At 47.8% G+C, this 21,783-nt stretch overlaps 1 protein-coding gene across 1 annotated transcript in view; it reads right to left on the bottom strand.

The window, feature by feature from the left end:
• Window positions 1–21,783, bottom strand: part of LOC144696327 (uncharacterized) — a 239,292-nt gene that overhangs the window by 15,409 nt on the left and 202,100 nt on the right. Inside the window, exons 16-17 of the mRNA XM_078567544.1 lie at window positions 3,225–3,274; window positions 2,891–3,060 (exon numbers count right to left, since the gene is read on the bottom strand). Coding sequence (XP_078423670.1) covers window positions 2,891–3,060; window positions 3,225–3,274 — 220 coding nt within the window. The remainder of the gene's footprint in view (window positions 1–2,890; window positions 3,061–3,224; window positions 3,275–21,783) is intronic.

The following is a 21,783-nucleotide window of genomic DNA, read 5'->3' as shown; positions in this document are numbered from 1 at the left end:
GACTCTCTCACACCTCTATTAAGTCATGGTCCAGGATGTTGCCATACTGCCATCTATCAGCATCGACAATGCAACCCTGGAGGTTATTAATAGCTTCATATATCTAGGCTCCACAATCACCAACAATCTGTCACTTGATACTGAAACCACACACATCGCAAAAGCTGCAGCTATTATGTCCAAGCTGAGTAAGAGTGTGGAACAACAGCAGCCTTACTGAGAACACTAAACTGTGAGTCTACCAAGCCTGTGTCCTCAGCGCACTCCTCAACTGTGGTGAGACCTGTACAACATATGCTAGGTGGGAGAAAAGGCTGAACAGTTTCCAACTGCGCTGTCTCAGACGTATCCTCGGCATCTCTTGGCAGGACAAGGTCACCAACTCAGAGGTCCTGGAGCTTGCTAATTCCATCAGCATACACTCATTGCTAAGCCAACGATCTCTGTGCTGGCTTGGCCATGTTCATCGGATGGATGACGGCCGTATGCCTAAGGACCTTCTGCATGGTGAGTTGGTCACTGGGCGTCTATACCTCCGCTACTATGGTACCTGCAAGTGAGATATGAAGATGGCGGATATTGACCATGACAACTGGGGGACAGTTGCTGGGGGCCGTGCCTGCAGGAGGCTGACTATTTGAAAGGGCATTAGAAGGGGTAAGCCTAAATGAAAAGTTCAGCTAGCCGAGGAAAGGGCCCAGAGTAAACAGGCCAGTGAATTGTGCACCTTCTCACTGTCTTCCTCTGAGGCAGAGACTGCCATGCCAGAGTGGAGCCCCTGAGCCACAGCAGGTGACATGACACAGTGGTCATAATATAATAGAATTTCAGATACAGTTTGAGGGTGAGAAATTTGAGTCTGAAACTAGCATCTTAAACTTAAATATAAGTAATAACAAGGGTACAAAGGCAAGGTTGGCTAAAGTTGAATGAAAAGTAGGTTAAAAGGTAATGCAGGCATTTAAAGAGATATTGCATAACTCTTGACAAAGATATATTCCAGAAAGGCTCTATGAGAAGGATGCACCATTCGTGACTAACTAAGGAAATTAAGGATGGGATCAAATTGAAAGAAAAGATGTACAATTCTGCAAAGATTAATGGTAGGCCAGAGCATTGGGAAAATTTTAGAAACTAGCAAAGAATGACTATACAAAAATAAAGAGGGGAGAAATTGGAGTATGAGAGAAACTAGCAAGAAATATAAAAACAGACAATAAAAGCTTCTACAAGTATATAAAAAGGAAAAGAGTAGCTAAAGTAAGTGTTCATCCCTTCATTCCCCAGATTGGGGAATTAATAATGGGAAACAAAGAAATGGCAGAGACTTTGAACAAGTATTTGTACCCAGCTTCATAGTAGAAACATAGAAAGTATCCCAAGAATTGAAGAAAAGTGGAGGCAAAAGGGAGGGAGAGACTTAAAACAATCACTATCACGAGAAAAATATTAGGAAAACTAATGGCACTCAAGCGTTCGCAGTCCCCTGGACCTGATGGCCTGCATTTTAGGATCCACGGCTGAACAACTCTGTTCACAACCTTGGTGTTATATTTGGCCACAAAATGAGCTTCCAACTACTGCCTGGTGCCATCACTAATCTACCTACTTCCACCTCCGTAACACTGCCTGACTCTCTCTCCCTGCCTCAGCCCAGCTGCTGTTAAAACCTTGTTACTTCTTAGACTTGACTATTCTGATGCGCTCCTGCTGGTCTCTGGGATCCTGACATCATCAAAAACTCTGCTGTCCATGTCCTAACTCACACCAAGTCCCATTCCCTCACCATCCCTGAGCTCACTGATCGATACTGGTTCTCAATTAAGCAACGCCTCAAGTTTTAAATTTTCATTTTTGTTTTCAAATAACTGCACAGCCTCGCCCCACCCTAACTCTGTAATCTCTCCCGGTCCTACAACCCTGACATCCGTCCTCTAAAGCATCCCCCAGTCCTACAACCTAGATATCCGTGTTCCTCTAACTCTGGCTTCTTGAGAGCATGTCTGATTTTCATTGCTTCACTACTGGTGAATGTTGATACAGTTCCTGAGGCCTTAAGCTCTGGAATTTCCTCACTAAACCTCATTGCCTCTCTACCTCACTTTTACCCTTTAGCCATTCCTTAAAACCTACCTCTATAGTTGATTTATTGGCCATCTGCCCTAATTCTTCTTTGTGGTTTGGTGTTATTTTTTGTTTTATAATGCCCTTGTGTAGTGCCTTTGGGATGTTTTATTACATGAGAAACACTATATAAATATAGGTCGTCATTCTAATGTTTTCATTCTAATACACTCCTGAAAGGCCTCTCATCTGTCACCCTCTGTAAGCTTCAGCTTATCCACAATTCTGCTACCCCTCTCCTGATTTGCACTGAGTGCCATTCACCTCCCATCCCTCTGTTTGCTGATGTACATTGGACCCTTGTCCAGAAACACCTCAGGATTTGTTTTCAAATCCCTTGATGGCTTCACTCCTCCCTATATCTGTAACCTCTTCCATCTCTACAACCTTCCAAGTACTCTGCACTCCTACAATTCTGGCCTTGAAAAGCCCCAAGTATTTTTGCCCTAGCATTAGAGTCCGTACCTTCAGCTGCCTGGGTCCTGAGCTCTGGAATTCCCTCCCTAAACCTCTCCAGCTCTCTCCCTCTGTCTCCTCTTTAATTAGATTCCTTAAAACCAAAGATGCTAATTCAGTCACCTATCCTAATGTGGCACGTTGTCATATTTTGTTTGATAATGTTCCTGTGAAGCACCTGGGGAAGTCTTATGCTGTAAAAGGGGCTATATGAATACAAGTTGTTGTTGTTGTAAATCGCTCTGCAGTCCCTCCCTGTACAGGGAAAGCTATAGAATTCTTGTTACTGTTGAATTCATCCACCATTTACCTGAAGTAAAGAGCATTGGCCTCAGCACAGATGATAAAACTTGCGTTCTGTTGCTCTGCTCCATGGCTCCTTTTCTGAGACTGAGCATCATCTCCCTCAGGCTCCTGGTAATTCTGAAGATATTGACCACTGCGACTCCCTCTTGGAAAACCATTGTAGCCCATTCCCACCTGTGGAATGATCATGATTGTTTTATCAGTGCAGGCAAATCTGTCTCAATGTTTTAACAATATTCGAATGGTATGGATTTAAAGTACAACCTGTAGGGAAAAGTTTGAACTTCCAAATGAAAAAAAATTGAGTGAATCTTTGTAAATATACATCCAGTACTTACGAAGCAATCATTCTGGTAGATCAGTGCCCCTACGCCATGGCCAGGACTGTCTGAAAATCACAAATACATCAATCATTGAACGGGAATTGTGGAGTCTTTTAAACATGTGACTATAATTTCAGAGCTCCAACATGTTGGTTTAAGGGATTCTGATTTCTGAGGCTGGTCTAGCACAGACTGGATAACATTTCTGCTTAATCACCAAAGAACTGGATGTAGATCACCCTGTGCAGACTGCAATCATCTGATCATGTCTTCCAGTCTCATCTTCAAACTGGTTCACTTTATGATAGAACTTTGGTATAAATTGAACCCGTTTCATTTTCATAATCTGGATTCTTGACCTCAAACTCATCCTTCTCAGCTGCACCATCATTTCAGTTCCTTCTCCCTTGACTCCATCTCCCTCGGTCTGCCCGATCCCTGACTCCATCCCCCTCTCCCCGATCCCTGACTCCATCTCCCTCCCCCCGATCCCTGACTCCATCTCCCTCGGTCCCGCCGATCCCTGACTCCATCTCCCTCCCCCCGATCCCTGACTCCATCTCCCTCGGTCCCGCCGATCCCTGACTCCATCTCCCTCCCCCCGATCCCTGACTCCATCTCCCTCGGTCCCCCCGATCCCTGACTCCGTCTCCCTCGCTCCCCCCGATCCCTGACTCCATCTCCCTCGCTCCCCCCGATCCCTGACTCCATCTCCCTCGGTCCCCCTGATCCCTGACTCCATCTCCCTCCCCCTGATCCCTGACTCCATCTCCCTCCCCCTGATCCCTGACTCCATCTCCCTCCCCCTGATCCCTGACTCCATCTCCCTCCCCCTGATCCCTGACTCCATCTCCCTCCCCCCTATTCCTGACTCCATCTCCCTCCCCCGATCCCTGACTCCATCTCCCTCCCCCCGATCCCTGACTCCATCTCCCTCCCCCGGATCCCTGACTCCATCTCCCTCAGTCTCCCAGATCCCTGACTCCATCTCCCTCGGTCCCCCCCGAACCCGGACTCCAGCTCACTCGATCCCCCCCGATCCCTGACTCCATCTCCCTCGGTCCTCCTCAACTCTGACTCCATGTCCCTCGGTCCCCCCGATCCCTGACTCCATCTTCCTCCCCCGATCCCTGACTCCATCTCCCTCCCCCTGATCCCTGACTCCACCTCCCTCCCCCCGATCCCTGACTCCATCCCCCTACCCGGAACCCTGACTCCATCTCCCTCCCCCCGATCCCTGACTCCATCTCCCTCCCCCCGATCCCTGACTCCATCTCCCTCCCCCCGATCCCCGACTCCATCCCCCTCCCCCGATCCCCGACTCCATCTCCCTCCCCCGATCCCTGACTCCATCTCCCTCCCCCGATCCCTGACTCCATCTCCCTCCCCCGAACCCTGACTCCATCTCCCTCCCCCGAACCCTGACTCCATCTCCCTCCCCCCGATCCCTGACTCCATCTCCCTCGGTCCCCCCGATCCCTGACTCCATCTCCCTCCCCCCGATCCCTGACTCCATCTCCCTCCCCCCGATCCCTGACTCCATCTCCCTCCCCCCGATCCCCGACTCCATCTCCCTCCCCCGAACCCTGACTCCATCTCCCTCCCCCCGATCCCTGACTCCATCTCCCTCCCCCCGATCCCTGACTCCATCTCCCTCCCCACGATCCCTGACTCCATCCCCGTACCCGGAACCCTGACTCCATCTCCCCCTGATCCCTGACTCCATCTCCCTCCCCCCGATCCCTGACTCCATCTCCCTCCCCCCGATCCCTGACTCCATCTCCCTCCCCCCGATCCCTGACTCCATCTCCCTCCCCTTGATCCTTGACTCCATCTCCCTCCCCCGAACCCTGACTCCATCTCCCTCCCCCGAACCCTGACTCCATCTCCCTCCCCCCGAACCCTGACTCCATCTCCCTCCCCCCGATCCCTGACTCCATCTCCCTCCCCCGAACCCTGACTCCATCTCCCTCCCCCCGATCCCTGACTCCATCTCCCTCCCCCCGATCCCTGACTTCATCCCCGTACCCGGAACCCTGACTCCATCTCCCCCTGATCCCTGACTCCATCTCCCTCCCCCCGATCCCTGACTCCATCTCCCTCCCCCCGATCCCTGACTCCATCTCCCTCCCCCCGATCCCTGACTCCATCTCCCTCCCCCCGATCCCTGACTTCATCTCCCTCCCCCCGATCCCTGACTCCATCTCCCTCCCCTTGATCCCTGACTCCATCTCCCTCCCCTTGATCCCTGACTCCATCTCCCTCCCCCTGATCCCTGACTCCATCTCCCTCCCCCCGATCCCTGACTCCATCCCCCTCCCCTGAACCCTGACTCCAGCTCCCTCCCCCCGAACTCTGACTCCATCTCCCTCCCCCCGATCCTGACTCCATCTCCCTCCCCCTGATCCCTGACTCCATCTCCCTCTCCCCTGATCCCTGACTCCATCTCCCTCTCCCCTGATCCCTGACTCCATCTCCCTACCCCCGATCCCTGACTCCATCTCCCTACCCCCGATCCCTGACTCCATCTCCCTCCCTCTGATCCCTGACTCCATCTCCCTACCCCCGATCCCTGACTCCATCTCCCTCCCTCTGATCCCTGACTCCATCTCCCTCCCCTTGATCCTTGACTCCATCTCCCTCCCCCCGATCCCTGACTCCATCCCCGTACCCGGAACCCTGACTCCATCTCCCTCCCCCCGATCCCTGACTCCATCTCCCTCCCCCCGATCCCTGACTCCATCTTCCTCCCCCCGATCCCTGACTCCATCTCCCTCCCCCTGATCCCTGACTCCATCTCCCTCCCCCCGATCCCTGACTCCATCCCCCTCCCCTGAACCCTGACTCCAGCTCCCTCCCCCTGATCTGACTCCAGCTTCCTCCCCACGATTCCTGACTTCATTTCCCTCGGTTCCCCCCTGATTTCTGACTCTATTTCCCTCGGTTCCCCCCAATTTCTGACTCCATCTCCCTCCCCCGTGATTCCTGCCTGTATCTCCCACACCCCTGATCCCTGATCCTGTTCCTCTCCCTTGCTATCTCTTAAGCACGACTGGTTCAGCCATTCACTGCCAGATACACATTGGCAGAATTGTAACTGGGTTGCATAATGTAAATGACCTCTCACCTGAATTAAAGTGCTGGCCTGGGCACCCATCCTAGGGCTGTACTCTAGGTGGCAGCAGTCAGTGTCATTGTAAATGGGGTTTGTGATCCAACACCATTTTAAGGCCACTGCCAGCCCACTTATGCCAAATGGGGCATTTTAAGTTCAGGCGTCCTCAGTCACAATGCATTCACACATTACATTTACCAACTCTGACTCTGAACCAACAGGGATTTCTCATTTTATGTTTGGTTGGTTAAAGTTTCCATTTAAATTCTTTTCCTGTTCTTACATCTCCTTCTTTCTTCCGTATTCCGACCTTGTAGTCTATAGAACTTTCCTGATATAAGTTTAAATTCTTCATTGTACAGATATCTAACCAGAATCGTTCATTTTGCAGTTTGCTCCATCCCATCGGATATATGAAAACACATGGAAGTTACAATGGGAAACAGGCCATTCAGCCCAACAGCCCATGTCTGTGTTTATCCTCCGCAAGAGAAAAAAATTCAAATCCCATTTATCTGCCTTCTTCCCATATCCCTTCATCCTCTTCTCCTTCATCCCTCTATCCAATCTGATCCTGAATATCGCCATTGTTTCTACCTCAGTCACTAGCTCTGAAGTGAATTCTATGAGCCTTTATATGAAGAGGTTTAGTTTTGAACAACCGGAAACAGTCAGTCCCATCCTTCGATAATTTTCAACACCCTTACCATATTCACCGGTAATTTGATTTGTTCCAATGACGAAGACCTAATTTTCAAGCTTTCATGAGTATTTATTGTTTCTGGTACCTCTTTCATGCCCCAGGTGTCCTTTACATTTTCAGCCACACTGCCTCATTAGACCAGTAAAAATAGGAGCAGGGGTAGGCCATTCAGCCCCTCAAGCCTGCTCCACCATTCAATAAGATCATGGCTGATCCGATTGTGACTTTAACTCCACTTTCCTAAACCTTTGATTCCCTTGTCAATCAAAAATCTGTTAATTCAGCCTTGAGTACATTCAATGGCCCAGCCTCCACTGGTCTCTGGGGAAGAATCTAGAAGGGCTGTTGCCAAAAAGATAGTTTTTTTGTGCACCTTTGATAATGCATTTTGGGGTTGTTTTGTAAGCTTTTTCTAACTGTGTATCTTTTATCTTGTATTTTTAAGTTTCTTTTTCTCTTTTCATAACCATTTGAATTCTTCTGGAATTCATTGGAAAAACTCAGCAGCTGTCTGACAGCATCTGTGGAGAGAGAAACAGAGTTAACGTTTTGAGCGCAATATGACTCTTCATTGGAACTGAAGAGAGGTAGAAATGTGATGGGTTTAATGTTGTTGAAAAAGGGGGGAGGGGAGCAAAAGAGAAGGTCAGGGATAAGTTAGAGGGCAAGGTTGACTAAATGACAAAGGTGTCATGGAACACAAGGCAAAGGCAGTGGTAATGATAATATTAAATATACAAAGCATTGGTTCAGAGTAGGTGTTAACAGCAGAATAAAGGTTAGCTCTGTCTGAAAGCAAATACATGAGAACAAGATACAGACTGGCACTTGGGGGAAAAAGTCAAAATGGAGGACAAAGTTCAACTCAATGTTGAGTCCACGAGGCTGTAAAGTTCCTAATCAGAAAGTGAGGTACTTTTCCTCCAGTTTGTGTTGGGCTTCACTGGAACATTGTAGGAGGATGAGATAAGAACCATGAGCATGACAGTAAGATGGTGAATCGAAATGGCAAGCGACAGGAAGGTCAGGGTCATACTTGCAGACTGAGTCGAAGTGTTCCACAAAGCAAAAACAAAAAATGCTGGAAAAACTCAGCAGGTCTAACAGCATCTGTGGAGAGAAAGACAGAGTTAACGTTTCACGTCTGTATGACTTCTTCAGAGCTAAAGAGAAGTAAAAATGGGGTGAAATGTATACTGTTAAGAGGGGGTGGGACAGGTGAAGCTGGATAGAAGGCCAGCGATAAGTGGAGGCAAAGGAGAGATTACCAAAGGTGTCATAAACAAAAGGTCAAAGGGGTGTTAATGATGGTGGTACTGGCTAAAGGAAGTGCTGATGGTGACATTAAGGATAGAAAGCAGAATGTGATAATAGCCGGACAAGGGTAAGCTCTTTGGAAAGAACAACATGAACAAGTGACAGATGGTCCTTGTGGGAGTGGGGTGGAGGAAGGGGACAATTGTAGGAAAAAAGATCGAAAAATAGGATAAAAGGTGGGGATAAAATAATGAATAAAAATGAAAATAAATAAAGATAAAAATAAGTGGATAAAAAATAAAAATGAAAAATTAAAAATGAATATTGAAAAAAAGGGATAAAAAAGAGGTGAGGATAAAGGAGGGAGTTCATGATCTGAAGTTGTTGAACTCAATGTTAAGTCCAGAAGGCTGTAAAGTGCCTAATCGGAATATGAGATGCAGCTCCTCCAGTTTGCATTGGGCTTCACTGGAACATTGCAGTAGGCCAAGGACAGACATGTGGGCATGAGAGCAGGGTGGTGTGTTGAAATGGCAAGCAACAGGAAGATCTGGGCCATGCTTGCAGACAGTCCGAAGGTGTTCCGCAAAGCAGTCACCCAGTCTGTGTTCGGTCTCTCCAATGTAGAGGAGACCACATTGGGAGCAGTGAATGCAGTAGACTAAATTGAAGGAGGTGCAAGTGAAGTGCTGCTTCACCTGAAAGGAGTGTTTGGGCCCTTAAACAGTGAGGGGGCAGGAGGTAAAGGGGCAGGTGTTGCACCTTCTGCGATTGCATGGGAAGGTGCCGTGGGAGGAGGATAAGGTGTTGGGGGTGATGGAGGATCAGACCAGAGTGTCCTGGAGGGAACGGTCCCTATGGAATGCCGACAGTGGGGGTGAAGGGAAGGTGTGTTTGGTAGTGGCATCATGCTGGAGTTGGCGGAAATGGCGGAGGATGATCCTTTGAATGAGGAGGCTGGTGGGGTGAAAAGTATGGACAAGGGGGACCCTATCATGGTTCTGGGAGGGAGAGAAAGGTGTGAGGGCAGAGGTGCAGAGGGTTGGACACGGCTGAGGGCCCTGTCAACCACATTGGGGGAAACCTCAGTTAAGGAAGAAGGAAGACATATCAGAAGCGCTGTTTTGGAAAATGGCATCATAAGAACAGATGCGACGAAGATGAAGGAACTGAGAGAACAGGATGGAGTCCTTACAGGAAGCGGGGTGTGAGGAGCTGTAGTCGAGGTAGCTGTGGGAGTCGGTGGCCTTGTGATGAATATTGGTGGACAGTCTATTAACAGAAATTGAGAGATCAAGGAAGGGAAGGGAAGTGTCGGAGATGGACCATGTGAAGGTGAGAGAGGGGTGGAAATTGGACGCAAAATTGATCATGTTGTCCAGGTCCAGACGAGAGCATGAAGCGGCACCGAAGCAGTCATCAATGTACCGGAGAAAGAGTTGTGGGGGGTAGCCTGAGTATGAATGGAATAAGGAGTGTTCCACATACCCCATAAAGAGTCAGGCCCATGTGGGTAACCATAGCCCCACCTTTTATTTGGAGGAAATGAGACAAGTTTAAGGAGAAATTGTTCAGTGAGAGAACAAGTTCAGCCAGATGGAGGAGAGTGGTGGTGGATGGGGATTGTTCAGGCTTCTGTTCAAGGAAGAAGCGGAGAGCCCTCAGACCATCTTGGTGGGGGATGGAGGTGTAGAGGGATTGGACGTCCATGGTGAAGAGGAGGTGGTTAGGGGCAGGGAACTGGAAATTGTTGATATGACTTAGGGCGTCAGAGGAATCACGGATGTAGGTGGGAAGAGACTGGACAAGGGGAGAGAGAATGGAGTCAAGAAAGGAAGAAATGAGTTCCGTGGGGCAGGAACAAGCTGACACGATCGATCTACCGGGACAGTCCTGTTTGTGGATTTTGGGTAGGAGGTAGAAGCAGGCTGTCTGAGGTTGGGAGACTGTGAGGTTGGAAGCTGTGGAGGGAAGATCTCCAGAGGAGATGAGGTCAGTGACAGTCCTAGAAATAATGGCTTGATGTTCGCTGTTGGGGTCATGGTCCAGGGGGAGGTAGGAAGAAGTGTCCGAGAGTTGGCGCTCAGCCTCTGCGAGGTACAGGTCAGTACACGAGACAACAGTACCACCCTTGTCAGCAGGTTTGATAACAAAGTCAGGGTTGGACCTGAGAGAATGGAGTGCGGTGAGTTCAGAAGGAGACAGGTTAGAGTGGGTGAGAGGGGCAGAGAAATTGAGATGGCTGATGTCACGCCGACAGTTCTCAATGAAAAGATCAAGAGCAGGTCAGAGGCCAGAGGGAGGGGTCCAGATGGAGGGAGAATATTGGAGGCGGGAGAAAGGATCCGTTGAAGGGGGGAGGACTCCTGCCAAAGAAATTAGCACAGAGGCGAAGGCAGCGGAAGAAGAGTTCAGCATTGTGCCGAGCCCGGAATTCATTGAGGTGAGGGTGTAAGGGTATGAAACTGAGTCCTTTGCTGAGTACTGAACGTTCAGCATCAGAGGGCGGAAGGTCAGAGGGTATGGTGAATACACGGCCGGGGCTGGGATTAGAAGACGGGATGGGGTCAGAGGAATGGGAAGGGGTGGAGGGTCCTGGATGGGTGTTGGTATCAATGAGTTGTTGGAGCTTGCGTTCCTTAGCACCTGAAAGAAAGAGACAAAGTTTCTTGTTAAGGCGTCAGATGAGGCGAAGAATAAAATGAAACTGGGGACAAGGACAGCTTTGAGATAGGGTGAGTTGGTGCTGCTAGAGGGAGAGGTTGAGTGTGTTCATATAGCAGTGCATGGCACTGAGTGTGGATCTCAGGATGTGGCGAGAACAGCAGTCCAAGGAGCATTGTATGTCCCAGAGATACCTGTAATCCTGGGTTGGTTTGAAACATGAGCGATGGAACTTCAGTTGGAATCCACGTGGGGTAAGTCAGAGATGGAGACAGTCACTGAGGAAGGAAATATGGCTGTGAAAGCGAGTTTTGGTAAATACCTTGTCAAACACCAGGAGGGAAATGGAAAGCAATGAAGGTGAACAGGGCAAAAGAGACAAGCGGAAATCCTGTCGGAGAGAAGTGCAATACTTCTTCAAGGTGGGCATTCCTGGAAGAGAAGTAGCAGTTGATTAAACACTAAAATAAAGGCAAAATACTGGGGATGCTGGAAATCTGAAACAAAAACAAAAAATGCTGGAAAAACTCAGCAGGTCTGACAGCATCTGTGGAAAGAAAGACAGAGTTAACGTTTCGAGTCTGAACGACTCTTCTTCAGAGGTAAAGAGAAGTAAAAAGTGGTGAAATTTATACTGTTTAAGGGGGCTGGGGCAGGGGAAGCTGGATAGAAGGCCAGTGATAGGTGGAGGCAAAGGAGAGATTGGCAAAGATGTCATTAAAAAAAAGGTCAAAGGGGTGTTAATGGTGGTGGTACTGGCTAAAGGAAGTGCTGATGGTGACATTAAGGATAGAAAGCAGAATGTGATAATAGCCGGACAAGGATAAGCTCTCTGGAAAGAACAACATGAACAAGTGACAGATGGCCCTAGTGGGGGTGGGGTGGTGGGAAAAAAGATTGAAAATAGGATAAAAGGTGGGGATAAAATAATGAATGAAAATAAAAATAAATAAAGATAAAAATAAGTGGATAAAAAGTAAACATTTAAAATGAATATTGGAAAAAGGGGATAAAAAAGGGGTGGGGATGGAGGAGAGAGTTCATGATCTGAAGTTGGTGAACTCAATGTTAAGTCCAGAAGGCTGTAAAGTACATAATCGGAAGATGAGGTGCTGTTTCTCCAGTTTGCTTCTGGCTTCACTGGAACATTGCAGCAGGCTAAGGATGGACATGTGGGTATGAAAGCAGGGTGGTGTGTTGAAATGGCAAGCGACAGGGAGGTCTGGGTTATGCTTGCGGACGGACCGAAGGTGTTCCGCAAAGCGGTTGCCCAGTCTGTGTTTGGTCTCTCCAATGTAGAGGAGACTACATGGTAAACAGTAATGACAGTAGACGAGATTGAAAGAAGTACAAATAAATCGTTGGAAGGGGTGTTAGGGTTTCAGACAGTGAGGAGGGAGGAGGTAAAGGGGCAGTTGTTACAGCTCCTGCAATTGCATGGGTAGGTGCCGTGGGAAGGAATGAGACATTGCAGGTGATGGAGGAGTGGAACAGGGTGTCACCGGCAGGGGGGGGGGGGGGGGGGGGAATGGTCCCTACGGAATGCTGACAGGGGAGAAAAGGGGAAGATGTGTTGGTGGTGGCATCTTGCCAGTGGAGTTGGCAGAATTGGTGGAAGATAATCCTTTCAATATAGAGACTGGGAGGGTGGAAAGAGAGGACCAGGCGAACCCTATTGTAGTTCTGGGAAGGCAGGGAAGGGGTGAGGACAGAAGTGTGGGAAATAGGTCAGACACAGTTGAGGGCCCTGTCAACCACAGTTGGGGAGGGAGGGAAAACTTAACTGAGGAAAAAGGGAGAAATGGCAGAAGTGCCATTATGGAAAGTACCATCATAAGAACATATATGATGGAGACAGAGAAACTGGGAGAATGGAATGGAGTCCTTGCAGGAAGCAGGAGGTGTAGTCGAGGTATCTGTGGGAGTCGGTGGGTTTGTAATGAATATTATTAGACAGTCTATCCCCAGAAATTGATTTCTTCCTCGGACAGAGGCCTGAATAATCCCCATCCACTACCACTCTCCTCCGTCTGGCTGAACTTGTTCTCACACTGAACAATTTCTCCTTAAACCCCTCTCACTTCCTCCAAATAAAAGGTGTGGCTATGGGTACCCGCATGGGCCCCAGTTATGCCTGTCTCTTTATGGGGTATGTGGAACATTCCTTGTTCCAGTCCTACTCTGGCCCCTTCCCACAACTCTTTCTCTGGTACATCGATGATTACTTCGGTGCTGCTTCATGCTCTCGTCTGGACCTGGAAAAATTTATTAATTTTGCTTCCAATTTCCACCCCTCCATCATTTTCACATGGTCCATCTCTGACACTTCCCTACCCTTCCTTGACCTCTCTGTCTCAATTTCTGGTGTTAGACTGTCCACCAATATTCATTACAAGCCTAACGACTCCCACAGCTGCCTCGGCTACAGCTCCTCACACCCCGCTTCCTGTAAGGACTCCATCCCATTCTCTCAGTTTCTTCGCCTCCGTCGCATCTGTTCTGATGATGCAACTTTCAAAAACAGTTCCTCTGACATGTCTTCCTTCTTCCTTAACCGAGGTTTTCCACCCACGGTGGTTGACAGGGCCCTCAACCGTGTCTGGCCCATCTCCCGCGCATCCACCCTCACACCTTCCTCTCCCTCCCAGAACCATGATAGGGTCCCCCTTGTCCTCACTTATCACCCCACCAGCCTCCGCATTCAAAGGACCATCCTCCGCCATTTCTGCCAACTCCAGCATGATGCCACCACCAAACACATCTTCCCTTCACCCCCCCAGCGGCATTCCGCAGGGATCGTTCCCTCCGGGACACCCTGGTCCACTCCTCCATCACCCCATACACCTCAACCCCCTCCAACAGCACCATCCCATGCAACCGCAGAAGGTGCAACACCTGCCCCTTTACTTCCCCTCTCCTCACCGTCCAAGGGCCCAAACACTCCTTTCAAGTGAAGCAGCATTTCACTTGCACTTCCCTCAATTTAGTCTACTGCATTCACTGATCCCAATGCCGTTTCCTCTACATGTGAGAGACCAAACGCAGACTGGGTGACCGCTTTGCGGAACACCTTCAATCTGTCCACAAGCATGACCCAGACCTCCCTGTCGCTTGCCATTTCAACACTTCACTCTGCTCTCATGCCCACATGTCCGTCCTTGGCCTGCTGCAATGTTCCAGTGAAGCTCAATGCAAACTGGAGGAACAGCACCTCATCTTCTGACTAGGCACTCTACAGCCTTCCGGACTGAAAATGAGTTCAACAATTTCAGATCATGAACTTTCTCCTCCAGCCCCACGCCCTTTCTGATCCCCCTTTTTCCAATAATTTATATAGGTTTTTCTTTTCCCACCTATTTCCATTATTTTTAAATGTATTTCCATCCATTGTTTTATCTTTGCCTTTTAGCCTATTTCAATCCCTTCCCCCCACCCCACCCCCACTAGAGCTATCTGTACCTTTATTATCACATTCCTTAGATAATATCACCACCTTCAACATCTCTTTGTCCTTTTGTCTCTGACATCTTTTGGTTATCTCCACCTGTCACTGGCCCTCTATCCAGCTCTACTTGTCCCACCCCCCCCTTAAACCAACTTATATTTCACCTCTTTTCTATTTTTCCTTAGTTCTGTTGAAGAGTCATATGGACTCGAAACGTTAACTGTGTTCCTCTCCGCAGATGCTGTCAGACCTGCTGAGCTTTTCCAGGTATTTTTGTTTTTGTTTTGATTTTCCAGCATCCGCAGTTTTTTGCTTTTATCTTAAGGGAAAGGAAGTGTTGGAGATGGACCATGTGAAGGTGAGAAAGGGGTGGAAATTGGAACCAAAATTGATGAATTTTTCCAGTTCCAGACAAGAGCATGAAGCGTCACCAACGCAGTCATCGATGTACCGGAGAAAGAGTTGTGGGAGGGGGCCGGAGTAAGACTGGAACAAGGAACGTTCCACATACCCCATAAAGAGACAGGCATAACTGGGGCCCATGCGGGTACCCATAGTCTCACCTTTTATTTGGAGGAAGTGAGACAAGTTTAAGGAGAAATTGTTAAATGGGAGAACAAGTTCAGCCAGACGGAAGAAAGCGGTGGTGGATGGGAATTCTTCCAGCCTCCATTCAACGAAGAAGCGGAGAGCCCTCAGACTGTCTTGGTGGGGGATGGAGGTGGAGGGGGGTTGGACGTCCATAGTGAAGAGGAGGCAGTTCGGGGCAAGATACTGGAAATTGTTACAGTGACACAGGGTGTCAGAAGAATCACTAATGTAGGTGGGAGGAAAGATTTTCTGCCCTTGTACAGTCTCTTCATGCAGTTGAAGGTCTGGGTGGCATGTTTAACGGGCACCCAGAAGCCCGCGCTCCCCCTCCCCGGGCGGACGGCGCTCCCCCTCCCCCTCACCGGGCGGACGGCGCTCCCCTTCCCCGGGCGGACGGCGCTCCCCCTCCCCCTCCCCCTCCCCAGGCGGACGGCGCTCCCCGGGCGGACGGCGCTCCCCTTCCCCGGGCGGACGGCGCTCCCCCTCCCCCTCCCCAGGCGGACGGCGCTCCCCGGGCGGACGGCGCTCCCCTTCCCCGGGCGGACGGCGCTCCCCCTCCCCCTCCCCAGGCAGACGGCGCTCCCCGGGTGGACGGCGCTCCCCTTCCCCGGGCGGACGGCGCTCCCCCTCCCCCTCCCCAGGCAGACGGCGCTCCCCCTCCCCGGGCGGCCCGCATTCTCCCTTCCACCTTTATCTGGCCACTGCTCCACCCACCCCTGCTGACCTTCTTTGGTCATCCTCCTCACAACTTGCATTATTACCACCCTGTCTCTACCGAAAGAGGACAATGCAGCAGCAACTCCGTTAATAATGAAAGAATTCAACCTTGCCGGGTACACACTGCTTATGTGCAGTTGTGAATGTGAACTTTCTAATTTGTCACTGGCGGGGAACTTAATTTTGGCGAGCTGGCCTTTTTATAAGCATGCATGACATGATAGTGCATTCGAAAGGGTTCTTGACATTGATTGTTGGGAAGCTTGACCCACCTTTAGAGTCCCGAGTACAGAATTGCTAAAGTTCATCAGGAAACTGATGTTTGGCCTCACGCCAGATTATGTTCCCCGCAGGTCCACAGATGCTGCCAGACCTGCTGAGCTTTTCCTGCACTTTGTTTTTATTTTGTACTGGAAACAGCTACTTGTAGATAAATCAGTGCCAGATCAGCAAGAGGTATTCATGGAAAAGACTGTGAGGATTCAGAGCAAGTCTGTTCCATTAAAGGAAAAAGGGTAGTACTAACAAATCCACAGTCCCGTGAATGTCAAGAGGTTTAAAGAAGATGATAAAGAAAAATAGGGAAGTTTATGACAAATTCCAAGGGCTCAACACTACAGAAAAACGCTACAGAAAACCTAGAGGAGGATAAAAATTGTAGGAGTGAAATTAAAAAGAAAATTAGGAAAGCAAAGAGAGGGCATGAAAAGTATTGGTAAGTAAAATCAAGGAAAGCCCAAAGATATTTTAGAGATACATGAAGAGCAAGAGGATAATTAAAGAAAGAGTCGGGTCTAATAGGGCCCAGAAGGGTGGAGAATGTGCGTGGAGACAGAGAACATTGGTATGGTTCTTAATGAATACTTTGCATCTGTTTCTGTTTCTACAAAAGTGAGTGATGATACAGGCATTGCAATCAGACAGGAGGAGTGTGAAATATTAGAAGAAATTAACATAGTGAGAGAGAATGCATTGAGAGGTTTAACATCTTTGGAAGTGGATAAATCTCCAGGCCCAGGTGAAATGTATTCGAATGGTCCTGACCTCCATTTTCCGATCCTCTCTGGTTAAGGTGTGGTGCTAGAGGACTGGAGGACAGCTAACATTGTACTTTAGTTTAAAAAGGGAGAAAGGGACAGACCAAGTAATTCTGAAGGACAAGTTAAATCTTCATTTAAAAAGTCATGGATTAATCAAAGAGAGTCAGTAGGAATTTGTTAAGGGAAGATCATGTTTGCTAACCTAATTCAATTGTTTGAGGAGTTGAGGTTTATGAGGGGAGGGCATTTGATATAGTCTATATGGATTTTAACATGGCTTTTATAAGGTCCCACATGTCAGACTGGTCACAAAGATAAAAGCCCATGGGATCCAAGGCAAAATGGCAAGCTGGATCCAAAATTTACTCAAGAGCAGGAAGCAAAAGGTTGATGCTTGCTTTTGTGACTGGAAGGCTGTTTCCAGTGGGGTTCCACTGAACTTCAATGCAGGTGGTATGATTAAGAAGTTTTCAGACGATACAAAAATTGGCTGAAGAAGAAAGCTGTAGACTGCAGGAAGATATCAATGGTCCAGTCAGGTGGGTAAAACAGTGGCAAAAGGAGTTTAGTCTGGACAAGTATGAGGTAATGTATTTGGGGAAGGCAAACAAGGCAAGGAAATCCACAGTAAATAGGAGGATATTGAGAAGTGTAGAGGAACAGAGGGATCTTGGAATATAAGTTGACTGATCCCTGAAGGTGGCTGGACAGGTAGATAAGGTGGTTAAGAAGGCAAGTGGGACACTTTCCTTTGATAACTGAGGCACAGAATATCAGAGCAGGGAGGTTGAAATAGAATGTATAAAACACAAGTTAGACCACAGCTGGAGTACTGCGTACACTGCACTATAGGAAAGGTGTGATTTCATTACAGAGGGTACAGAGGAGATTTACGAGGATGTTGCCTGGAATGGAGAATTTTAGTGTTGAGGAAAGTTTGGATAGGCTGGGTTGGTTTTCATTGGAACAGAGGAGGCTGACGGGAAACATAATTGAAGTGTCCAAAATGATGAGGGCTCTAGATGGAATGGATAGGAAGACTCTATTCCCATTGATTGAGTTCCCATAACCAGGGGACAGAGATCTATGCTAAGAGGTAGGAGGTTTAGCGGGGATTTGTTAGTCAATGTCGGGCAGGCTCCAGGGTTCAAACAAGGCACAGTGGGAACACTATTACTGTACTTTCAAAGAGCAGGCAGCGCTGACCTCTCAATTTTTTTGTAGTGTGAGGGAGATTTATTTAAGTCCATGGACTTATTAAATTCTTCTGCCCGCTGCATGCATGTACATATGGTAACTTGAAAAGACCGAGTTGTGCATGGCCTGCGTGGGAACATTTGGGGTAGTGGCATGGCCACACAGCCAGAGAGCTTGGAGGGAACATTGGCACTGATACTACTGGGCTTAGAGAATAGACACGGTTAACATTCTCGAGTTCAGACTTCAACACCAACAGTATTGAGTTCCAGGAAGACACAATACTAACACAACCTAGTTCACAGAATGCAGAGTTTTAACACAACTGAGTCCAGGGAATTCACAATACTAGCTTGACCAAGCTTAGAGAATGCAAAGTATTAACAGTTCAGAGAAAGCACAGCGTTAACATTACCAAGTTCATAGCATGCCCAACACTAACATCATCAAATTCAGATAACGGACAGCACGAATACAACCAAGGTCAGAGATTGCATAACATTAACTCCATTGAGTTGGGAGAATACAAGCACTGACATAACTGAGGTTGGAGAATTCACAGCACCAACATGACCGAGCATAGAGAATACACAGCGCTAACATGACCGAGCTTAGAGAATACACAGCGCTAACATGACCGAGCTTAGAGAATACACAGCGCTAACATGACCGAGCTTAGTGAATTCACAGCGCTAACATGACCGAGCTTAGTGAATTCACAGCGCTAACATGACCGAGCTTAGTGAATTCACAGCGCTAACATGACCGAGCTTAGAGAATACACAGCGCTAACATGACCGAGCTTAGAGAATACACAGCGCTAACATGACCGAGCTTAGTGAATTCACAGCGCTAACATGACCGAGCTTAGTGAATTCACAGCGCTAACATGACCGAGCTTAGAGAATACACAGCGCTAACATGACCGAGCTTAGTGAATTCACAGCGCTAACATGACCGAGCTTAGTGAATTCACAGCGCTAACATGACCGAGCTTAGAGAATACACAGCGCTAACATGACCGAGCTTAGTGAATTCACAGCGCTAACATGACCGAGCTTAGTGAATTCACAGCGCTAACATGACCGAGCTTATTGAATTCACAATGCAAACATGACCAAGCTTAGTGTATTCACAGCTCTAACATGACCAAGCTAAGTGAATTCACAGCATGAATATGACCGAGCTTGTTGAATTCACAAAGCAAACATGACCGAGCTTAGAGAATTCACAGCACTAACATGACCGAGCTTATTGAATTCACAGTGCTAACATAAGAGCTTACAGAATTCACAGCGCTCACAGAATTCACAGTGCTCACATGACCAAGCTTATTGAATTCACAACGCTAACATGACCGAGCTTAGTGAATTCACAGCGCTAACATGACCAAGCTAAGTGAATTCACAGCACGCACATGACCGAGCTTATTGAATTCACAATGCAAACATGACCGAGCTTAGTGAATTCACAGCGCTAACATGACCAAGCTAAGTGAATTCACAGCACGCACATGACCGAGCTTATTGAATTCACAATGCAAACATGACCGAGCTTAGTGAATTCACAGCACGCACATGACCAAGCTTATTGAATTCACAACGCAAACATGAACGAGCTTAGTGAATTCACAACGCAAACATGACCAAGCTAAGTGAATTCACAGCACGAACATGACTGAGCTTATTGAATTCACAACGCAAACATGACCGAGCTTAGTGAATTCACAGCACGAACATGACCGAGCTTATTGAATTCACAACGCAAACATGACCGAGCTTAGTGAATTCACAGCTCTAACATAACAGAGCTTAGAGAATTCACAGCGCTAACATAACGGAGCTTAGTGAATTCAGAGTACTAACATGACCGAGCTTAGAGAATTCACAGCTAAACATGACCGAGCTTAGTGAATTCACCATGCTAATATAACAGAGCTTAGAGAATTCACAGCGCTAACATGACCAAGCTTAGTGAATTCACAGCGCTAACATGGCCGAGCTTAGAAAATTCACAGAGCAAACATGACCGAGCTTAGAGAATTCACAGCGCGAACATGACCGAGCTTCGAGAATTCACAGAGATAACATGACCGATCTTAGTGAATTCAGGGCGCTAACATGACCGAGCTTAGAGAATTCACAGAGGTAACATGACCGAGCTTAGAGAATTCATAGCGCTAACATGACCGAGCTTAGAGAATTCACAGAGGTAACATGACCGAGCTTAGAGAATTCACAGAGGTAACATGACTGATCTTAGAGAATTCGCAGAGCTAACATAACTGAGCTTAGTGAATTCCCAATGCTAACATGACCGAGCTTACAGAATTCACAGTGCTAACATGATCGAGCTTAGAGAATTCACAGAGCTAACATGACCGAGCTTAGTGAATTCACAGTGCTAACATGATCGATCTTAGAGAATTCACAGAGCTAACATGACCGAGCTTACAGAATTCACAGCGCTAACATGATCGATCTTAGCGAATTCACAGCGCTAACATGACCGAGCTTAGCGAATTCACAGCGCTAACATGACCGAGCTTAGTGAATTCACAGCGCTCACATGACCGAGTTTAGTGAATTCACAGCGCTCACATGACCGAGTTTAGTGAATTCACAGCACTCACATGACCGAGCTTAGTGAATTCACAGCGCTCACATGACCGAGCTTAGAGAATTCACAGCGCAAACATGACCGAGCTTAGTGAATTCACAGCACTCACATGACCGAGCTTAGTGAGTTCACAGCACTAACATGATCGAGCTTAGTGAATTCAGAGCGCTCACATGACCGAGCTGAGAGAAATCACAGCGCTAACATGACTGAGCTTAGAGAATTCACAGCGTTAACATGAGTGAGTTTAGAGAAATCACAGAGCTAACATAAGCGAGCTTAGAGAATTCACAGCACTAACATGATCGAGCTTAGAGAATTCACAGAGCTAACATGACCGAGCTTAGAGAATTCACAGCACTAACATGACCGAGATAGAGAATTCACAGAGCTAACACAACCGAGATTAGAGAATTCACAGCGCTAATATAAGCGAGTTTAGGGAATTCACAGCACTAACATGACCGAGATAGAGAATTCACAGAGCTAACACAACCGAGATTAGAGAATTCACAGCGCTAATATAAGCGAGTTTAGGGAATTCACAGCACTAACATGACCGAGATAGAGAATTCACAGAGCTAACACGACTGAGATTAGAGAATTCACAGCGCTAATATAAGCGAGTTTAGAGAATTCACAGAGCTAACATGACCGAGCTTAGAGAATTCACAGCACTAACATGACCGAGATAGAGAATTCACAGAGCTAACACAACTGAGATTAGAGAATTCACAGCGCTAATATAAGCGAGTTTAGGGAATTCACAGCACTAACATGACCGAGATAGAGAATTCACAGAGCTAACACGACTGAGATAAGAGAATTCACAGCGCTAATATAAGCGAGCTTAGAGAATTCACAGCACTAACATGATCGAGCTTAGTGAATTCACAGCACTAACATGACTGAGGTTATAGAATTCACAGCACTAACATGTCTGAGCTTAGAGAATGCACAGCACTAACATAACCGAGTTTAGAGAATTCACAGCACTAACATGACCGAGCTTAGAGAATGCACAGCGCTAACATGACCGAGCTTAGAGAATCGACAGAGCTAACGTGACCGAGCTTAGCGAATTCACAGAGCTAATGCTATTGAACTCAGAAAGCCAAAGAGTTTTAGCAAAACTGTGCGAGGACAAGTACAGGGAGATGGTGGTGTAGTGACAACGTCACTAGTCGAGTAATCCAGAGGCCCAGGCTAATCCTCTGGGCATTATG

The sequence above is a fragment of the Cetorhinus maximus genome, chromosome 22 (genome assembly GCF_964194155.1).
Source record: "Cetorhinus maximus chromosome 22, sCetMax3.hap1.1, whole genome shotgun sequence".
NCBI lineage: Eukaryota > Metazoa > Chordata > Chondrichthyes > Lamniformes > Cetorhinidae > Cetorhinus > Cetorhinus maximus.
Note: the sequence above shows the minus strand (reverse complement) of the source record. Positions and strands in the feature narration are given on the sequence as shown.